Source organism: Conger conger, chromosome 2 (genome assembly GCF_963514075.1).
Source record: "Conger conger chromosome 2, fConCon1.1, whole genome shotgun sequence".
In the NCBI taxonomy this organism is placed as follows: domain Eukaryota; kingdom Metazoa; phylum Chordata; class Actinopteri; order Anguilliformes; family Congridae; genus Conger; species Conger conger.
Window position 1 is genome coordinate 1,976,565 of NC_083761.1, and position 9,047 is coordinate 1,985,611.

General features: G+C 47.7%; 1 protein-coding gene across 1 annotated transcript in view; it reads right to left on the reverse strand.

Moving 5' to 3' along the window:
• Positions 1-7,614: 7,614 nt before the first annotated feature.
• Positions 7,615-9,047, reverse strand: part of usp34 (ubiquitin specific peptidase 34) — a 76,630-nt gene continuing 75,197 nt past the window's right edge. Inside the window, exon 79 of the mRNA XM_061233017.1 lies at positions 7,615-9,047. This exon is cut by the window's right edge and continues 235 nt beyond it. Coding sequence (XP_061089001.1) covers positions 8,612-9,047 — 436 coding nt within the window. The 3' untranslated portion in view covers positions 7,615-8,611.

A 9,047-nucleotide genomic window follows, 5' to 3' on the forward strand; every position in this document is an offset into this window, starting at 1 on the left:
CCAACACGCCCAGTCCCAACACGTCCACTCCCAACACGCCCAGTCCCAACACGCCCAGTCCCAACACGTCCACTCCCGACACGCCGACTGCCTACACACATATCTGCCATTCATTCATTTCCTCAAATTGGCAGCAGTCAGGGATTTTAACTGTATAATCAATATAATGTCATTCCAGGCACAGACGCATGAGTATGAACAGGCCGCCGGACGTGAACTTTAACAAGGTAACCATTTCTCTTCTTCTGTTTAGGAATTCACTTGCTTCTGAATCAGGAAGCAGCAATCAGTTAAGAGACCCATATGGCACACAATGCAAACAAATTTAACGAAAAAGTTTCCATGAAAGAGTGAACGGAATGTCTGTTGGTGTTTCAGGAGGAGAATCCCAAAAAGGAAGACGTCAACCAGCAGTGCAAACAGCCACAGCCAGGACAGGACTCACAGCACTGTGAACGATTAGAGCTCCGTGGTGGGAAGGAGCCCCGCTTAAGCATTACTCTGAGCACTGTGACCAATCAGAGCTCTGCTTAGGGAAGGACAGGACTCACAGCACTGTGACCAATCAGAGCTCTGTTTAGGGAAGGACAGGACTCACTGCACTGACCAATCAGAGCTCTGTTTAGGGAAGGACAGGACTCACAGCACTGACCAATCAGAGCTCTGCTTAGGGAAGGACAGGACTCTGAGCACTGTGACCAATCAGAGCTCTGCTTAGGGAAGGACAGGACTCTGAGCACTGTGACCAATCAGAGCTCTGTTTAGGGAAGGACAGGACTCTGAGCACTGTGACCAATCAGAGCTCTGCTTAGGGAAGGACAGGACTCACAGCACTGACCAGTCAGAGCTCTGCTTAGGGAAGGACAGGACTCACAGCACTGACCAATCAGAGCTCTGCTTAGGGAAGGACAGGACTCAGAGCACTGTGACCAATCAGAGCTCTGCTTAGGGAAGGACAGGACTCAGAGCACTGACCAATCAGAGCTCTGCTTAGGGAAGGACAGGACTCAGAGCACTGTGACCAATCAGAGCTCTGTTTAGGGAAGGACAGGACTCACAGCACTGACCAATCAGAGCTCTGCTTAGGGAAGGACAGGACTCACAGCACTGACCAATCAGAGCTCTGCTTAGGGAAGGTCAGGACTCAGAGCACTGTGACCAATCAGAGCTCTGCTTAGGGAAGGACAGGACTCAGAGCACTGTGACCAATCAGAGCTCTGTTTAGGGAAGGACAGGACTCACAGCACTGACCAATCAGAGCTCTGCTTAGGGAAGGACAGGACTCAGAGCACTGTGACCAATCAGAGCTCTGTTTAGGGAAGGACAGGACTCACAGCACTGACCAATCAGAGCTCTGCTTAGGGAAGGACAGGACTCTGAGCACTGTGACCAATCAGAGCTCTGTTTAGGGAAGGACAGGACTGTGAGCACTGTGACCAATCAGAGCTCTGCTTAGGGAAGGACAGGACTCACAGCACTGACCAATCAGAGCTCTGCTTAGGGAAGGACAGGACTCACAGCACTGACCAATCAGAGCTCTGCTTCGGGAAGGACAGGACTCACAGCACTGACCAATCAGAGCTCTGCTTAGGGAAGGACAGGACTCTGAGCACTGTGACCAATCAGAGCTCTGTTTAGGGAAGGACAGGACTCTGAGCACTGTGACCAATCAGAGCTCTGTTTAGGGAAGGACAGGACTGTGAGCACTGTGACCAATCAGAGCTCTGTTTAGGGAAGGACAGGACTCACAGCACTGACCAATCAGAGCTCTGTTTAGGGAAGGACAGGACTCACAGCACTGACCAATCAGAGCTCTGCTTAGGGAAGGACAGGACTCACAGCACTGACCAATCAGAGCTCTGTTTAGGGAAGGACAGGACTCAGAGCACTGTGACCAATCAGAGCTCTGTTTAGGGAAGGACAGGACTCACAGCACTGACCAATCAGAGCTCTGTTTAGGGAAGGACAGGACTCAAAGCACTGACCAATCAGAGCTCTGCTTCGGGAAGGACAGGACTCACAGCACTGACCAATCAGAGCTCTGCTTAAGGAAGGACAGGACTCTGAGCACTGTGACCAATCAGAGCTCTGTTTAGGGAAGGACAGGACTCACAGCACTGACCAATCAGAGCTCTGCTTAGGGAAGGACAGGACTCAGAGCACTGTGACCAATCAGAGCTCTGCTTAGGGAAGGACAGGACTCACAGCACTGACCAATCAGAGCTCTGCTTAAGGAAGGACAGGACTCTGAGCACTGACCAATCAGAGCTCTGCTTAGGGAAGGACAGGACTCACAGCACTGACCAATCAGAGCTCTGCTTAGGGAAGGACAGGAGTCACAGCACTGCCCAATCAGAGCTCTGCTTAGGGAAGGACAGGACTCACAGCACTGACCAATCAGAGCTCTGCTTAGGGAAGGACAGGACTCAGAGCACTGTGACCAATCAGAGCTCTGCTTAGGGAAGGACAGGACTCAGAGCACTGACCAATCAGAGCTCTGCTTAGGGAAGGACAGGACTCACAGCACTGACCAATCAGAGCTCTGTTTAGGGAAGGACAGGACTCACAGCACTGACCAATCAGAGCTCTGCTTCGGGAAGGACAGGACTCACAGCACTGACCAATCAGAGCTCTGCTTAAGGAAGGACAGGACTCTGAGCACTGTGACCAATCAGAGCTCTGTTTAGGGAAGGACAGGACTCTGAGCACTGTGACCAATCAGAGCTCTGTTTAGGGAAGGACAGGACTGTGAGCACTGTGACCAATCAGAGCTCTGCTTAGGGAAGGACAGGACTCACAGCACTGACCAATCAGAGCTCTGCTTAAGGAAGGACAGGACTCAGAGCACTGTGACCAATCAGAGCTCTGCTTAGGGAAGGACAGGACTCACAGCACTGACCAATCAGAGCTCTGCTTAGGGAAGGACAGGACTCACAGCACTGACCAATCAGAGCTCTGCTTCGGGAAGGACAGGACTCACAGCACTGACCAATCAGAGCTCTGCTTAGGGAAGGACAGGACTCTGAGCACTGTGACCAATCAGAGCTCTGTTTAGGGAAGGACAGGACTCTGAGCACTGTGACCAATCAGAGCTCTGTTTAGGGAAGGACAGGACTGTGAGCACTGTGACCAATCAGAGCTCTGTTTAGGGAAGGACAGGACTCACAGCACTGACCAATCAGAGCTCTGTTTAGGGAAGGACAGGACTCACAGCACTGACCAATCAGAGCTCTGCTTAGGGAAGGACAGGACTCACAGCACTGACCAATCAGAGCTCTGTTTAGGGAAGGACAGGACTCAGAGCACTGTGACCAATCAGAGCTCTGTTTAGGGAAGGACAGGACTCACAGCACTGACCAATCAGAGCTCTGTTTAGGGAAGGACAGGACTCAAAGCACTGACCAATCAGAGCTCTGCTTCGGGAAGGACAGGACTCACAGCACTGACCAATCAGAGCTCTGCTTAAGGAAGGACAGGACTCTGAGCACTGTGACCAATCAGAGCTCTGTTTAGGGAAGGACAGGACTCACAGCACTGACCAATCAGAGCTCTGCTTAGGGAAGGACAGGACTCAGAGCACTGTGACCAATCAGAGCTCTGCTTAGGGAAGGACAGGACTCACAGCACTGACCAATCAGAGCTCTGCTTAAGGAAGGACAGGACTCTGAGCACTGACCAATCAGAGCTCTGCTTAGGGAAGGACAGGACTCACAGCACTGACCAATCAGAGCTCTGCTTAGGGAAGGACAGGAGTCACAGCACTGCCCAATCAGAGCTCTGCTTAGGGAAGGACAGGACTCACAGCACTGACCAATCAGAGCTCTGCTTAGGGAAGGACAGGACTCAGAGCACTGTGACCAATCAGAGCTCTGCTTAGGGAAGGACAGGACTCAGAGCACTGACCAATCAGAGCTCTGCTTAGGGAAGGACAGGACTCACAGCACTGACCAATCAGAGCTCTGTTTAGGGAAGGACAGGACTCACAGCACTGACCAATCAGAGCTCTGCTTCGGGAAGGACAGGACTCACAGCACTGACCAATCAGAGCTCTGCTTAAGGAAGGACAGGACTCTGAGCACTGTGACCAATCAGAGCTCTGTTTAGGGAAGGACAGGACTCTGAGCACTGTGACCAATCAGAGCTCTGTTTAGGGAAGGACAGGACTGTGAGCACTGTGACCAATCAGAGCTCTGCTTAGGGAAGGACAGGACTCACAGCACTGACCAATCAGAGCTCTGCTTAAGGAAGGACAGGACTCTGAGCACTGTGACCAATCAGAGCTCTGTTTAGGGAAGGACAGGACTCACAGCACTGACCAATCAGAGCTCTGCTTAGGGAAGGACAGGACTCTGAGCACTGTGACCAATCAGAGCTCTGTTTAGGGAAGGACAGGACTCTGAGCACTGTGACCAATCAGAGCTCTGTTTAGGGAAGGACAGGACTCACAGCACTGACCAATCAGAGCTCTGCGTAGGGAAGGACAGGACTCAGAGCACTGACCAATCAGAGCTCTGTTTAGGGAAGGACAGGACTCAGAGCACTGTGACCAATCAGAGCTCTGCTTAGGGAAGGACAGGACTCACAGCACTGACCAATCAGAGCTCTGCTTAGGGAAGGACAGGACTCTGAGCACTGTGACCAATCAGAGCTCTGTTTAGGGAAGGACAGGATTCACAGCACTGACCAATCAGAGCTCTGCTTAGGGAAGGACAGGACTCTGAGCACTGTGACCAATCAGAGCTCTGTTTAGGGAAGGACAGGACTCTGAGCACTGTGACCAATCAGAGCTCTGTTTAGGGAAGGACAGGACTCACAGCACTGACCAATCAGTGCTCTGCTTAGGGAAGGACAGGACTCAGAGCTACTATCTCAATTCTCTAAAATCTTAGAAAAATGTTTCATTAATAGATTAGACCACTTTATCGAGGAACATAACTTATTATCAGATAGCCAATATGGTTTTAGAGTCAACAGCTATGGCATTAATGGAGCTAACAGAGGAAATAACAAATTTTATAGATAAGGAAAAGTATGCTGTAGGAATATTTATAGATTTAAAGAAAGCGTTTGATACAATTAATCATGATATATTGCTTAGTAAAATGGAAAGGTACGGGATCAGAGGAGTAGGGCTTAAGTGGTTAAAAAGCTATACCAGCAACAGGCAACAATTTGTACAGTTGGGAGATCACAAATCATCTTGCTTAGTCATTATATGTGGAGTCCCGCAAGGGTCAGTACTTGGTCCAATATTGTTTATTTTATATATAAATGATATATATAAAGTATCAAAATAATTTAAATTGGTTATATTTGCAGATGATACCAACATTCTTTGTTCCGGAGATAATTTAGAACAGCTCTTAGCGATGGTTAAAATAGAAATTAATAAATTAAAAACATGGTTTGATGTAAATAGATTATCATTGAATTTGAATAAAACCAAATTAATGATTTTTGGTAATCGTAAAATAGACACAACTGGTTGTGGACCAGGTTGATATTGAGAGGGTATATGAAATAAAATTTCTAGGGGTAATACTAGACTGTAAAGTTTCTTGGAAGCCACAGGTAAAATATATAAGATCCAAACTATCAAGGAGCATTGCTGTGTTGGGGAAAGCCAAACATATACTGGAACAAAGGGTGTTGTATATTTTATATTGTTCACTTGTACTGCCGTATTTGACTTACTGTGTGGAGGTTTGGGGGAATGCCTATAAAACAACTTTACAACCATTATGTATACTCCAAAAAAGAGCATTAAGAATTGTACACCATGTTGGGCACAGGGAACATACTAATATATTATTTCTGAATTCCAAGTGTCTCAAGTTTATGGATCTGGTCAAGTTCAAAACTGCTGAAATGTTGTATAAAGCAAAGAATCATTTACTCCCCTGTAACATTCGAAAGTTATTTAAGGACAAAGAATGTGGGTATAATTTAAGAGGGAAAAATAATTTTGAGAAACGCCGTGTTCGCACAAATTTGAAGAGCATGAGCATTTCATTTGGTGGAGTTTGAATGATGAAATAAAGTAGAACTATTATATTGTTTAAGAAAAAGTTTAAAAATATTATGATTGAGGGATACAGAGAAGAGGAAGTGGGGGGGGGGGGGGGGGGTGAGGGCACATGGCAATAAGGTACATTATGGCTCAGGTTAAAAGGAAAATAAGGAAATATGAAAAGGAATTAAATAGAATGTTGACAGAGACCTGATTTAAGTTTATTTTTGAAGTAAATAGGGGTAGGACCAGATAAGCAGTGGCTTCATTCCTACTCCTTTACGAACAAATACTATTATTTTCATTGTAATTATGATTAATATTGTACATTATTATGTTTTTTGTTTTTTTTTCTCCTTTTTGTTTTAAGATGTTTTTAATGTATTGTGTATTGTACTTATTATTTTCAAAATGTTTTTATGTTAATGTTCGAAATAAAGAAACATTCATTCATTCATTCATTCATTCATTCAAGAGCAGATGGGAGATCTGTGGTGAGATTTGAGACGCAGTTTTCTGTCTGGTGGTTAAACTCACTCCAGCAGAAGGGACCCTGTGCCACACCAAAGGACCGAAGCAATGTTTTAAGTTCAGAAAAAAACTTGAATTAGAATTTTATTACAATTATACTTAACCTTTATGTTTTACATAATTTCACAGTGGGTAAAAACCAAAACATTACAGTAAAGTGCCAATCAAGAATAAAAGTGAAATGGGACTTAGGATTTTGCAACAGGCATTTTCATTTGAATTTAACCAAAATCCCCAAACATGGCAGATGATCTTTAAAATGGTTGACTAATACTACCCCCCAATACTACCCCCACCAAAACAAACAAAAAACAAGTAGTAAATAGTAAATATGCACAAAGGAGATGTGTTTCAGTGCAAGGAGCTGGGGGGGGGGGGGGACATTCAGACAACGTAGGGTGGCCTAGTGGCTGAGACCCGGAAGGTTGGGGGTTCAAGCCCCGGTGTACCCACAATAAGATCTGCTCCACTGTAGGGATTGTCCCCTGCTGAGTCTAATCAATTGTAAGTTGCTTTGGATAAAAGTGTCAGTAAAATATGAAATCATTATTCCACAACGTGAGCTGAGATGAAATCTCACATGAACGCTTGTTAAAAAGAGACTTTCGATCATTGTAAAAAATAAATTAAAAGGCACAGATCAGGCCTGTGAACTGGGTCCAGTGTGCCGTGAGGAACACCAGGAGGAACCTGCCAATCAGCCGCTCTGACCCAGCGAGGAACTGGCCAATCGGATGCTCTGACCCGGAGAGGAACTGACCAATGGCGGGGACTCTCAACGACAGGCCAGTTGGTTCCAGCCCAGCCTTGTGGACAAGAGAGAGTGAGAGAGAGGGAGAGGGAGGGAGAGGGAGAGAGAGGGAGAGAGAGGGAGGGAGAGAGAGGGAGAGGGAGGGAGAGGGAGAGAAAAGGGTCGGAGGTTCAAACTTCACTGGAGACGTGCTTTCCCCCGAAATAAAGCCAGACACACACATCATCACATACAGACAACAACCAAGTAGAGTATCATTGTGTGCGTGTTCGTGTGCACGTGTGTGTGCGTATGGGTACAAAAGACAAACCAATCTCTTGAGTTTCTAGTCGATTCTGGTTGATAATCATTCATATTATAATTTTTATTAAGTTATCCTCAATTAAAATAAAACAAAACAAAAAAAAGAAAAGAAACAAACATCAGGAAATGCAAGAATGACAATATAATATGGAATGTTTTTTCAGTAAATAAAATAAAGCTCCAACTGTTCCACCAACAGTGCTTTATTCCATCCACAGGTAGGCCTGCCAAATAAAGCACCGTATATATACTCCTGTACACCGCCAGCTCACAACCGCCTGCCAAATAAAGCACCATATATACTCATATACACGGCCAGGACACAACTAGGGAGGATTCTTAACAGAATCAAGGTTCATGTGGTTCCGCAATGTACAAGTAAACTTAGTCTGGATATAACCACACCAGCTGGAGGCAGCCAGCCTCCTTAATAAAGTACAAAACTGGCACAGGAGACACCATTTTATACACAGTAAAAATGCAATAAAATTAAATTATTACGTACAGAAGACTAAAACTCTGTAAACCTTCCCCCCTCCTTACAGCAACCTCAAACAAAGAAAGCACTCCAAAGAACTCTGGAAATAAGTAAAAATGAAAGAGAAGAGGGTAAAATAAAGGTTTTATCTGTCGCCCTTTTGAGAGAATGTGCTATAACTGCAGTCCTTTATGAGTTTGTTTTTGTTTTGTTTTTTCGTTTCGTGTTGGCGCACGTTTCCCAGCCCAGACGCTTCAAGCATAGGAGCGTACGAACAGACGTCCGCACGGTACGAATCATCGCCATTCAAGCTGAACGAGAGGTCATGTGACGAGAACGAAGCGCAGAGACGGCTCAGGACGGCGGGGGGGGGTGGAGTTCTTTTAAAACTAAAACAGACAGACGGAGAGAGGGGGGGAGAGGGGGAGAAGCGTGGTTAATCCGGTTTCATGGGTGTTTGTGTGAGAGAGAGAGAGAGAGAGAGAGAGAGAGAGAGGGGGGGGGGGTTTAAAAAGCCGGACGGGAGCTGGAAATGCCGTCAAGACCCGGAGGAGGAGGCGGGGCCGGCGGCTCGAGCGCCTTTGGCGGCCGTCTTGCCCACGGCCGCGATGGCGGTCTCCAGCGTCCGGCACAGCGAGTCCAGGGCATCCTGCTGCGCCGCCACGTTCCACAGCCCGCCGTGCGTGCAGTCCGTGTCCTGCAGGGGGCAGCCCGGGGCGTCCAGCCCCGCCAGGCCCGCCGTGGAGGAGGAGGAGGAGGGGAACGGCGCGTCGTCCTCGCCCGCCTTCCCCGCCCGGCTCTCCTCCTGCTCCTGCGCCTCCTCCTCCTGCTCCTTGGCGCCCCCCGCAGGCTGCCCGAACGCGCCCGCCCCCTCCGGCGGGGAGCCGGACGAGGAGGACGAGGAGGAGGAGGAGCAGGAGGGCCCGGCCTCCATCTTCTCCTCCTTGGGGGGGGAGGCGGGGGCGGGGGAGGCG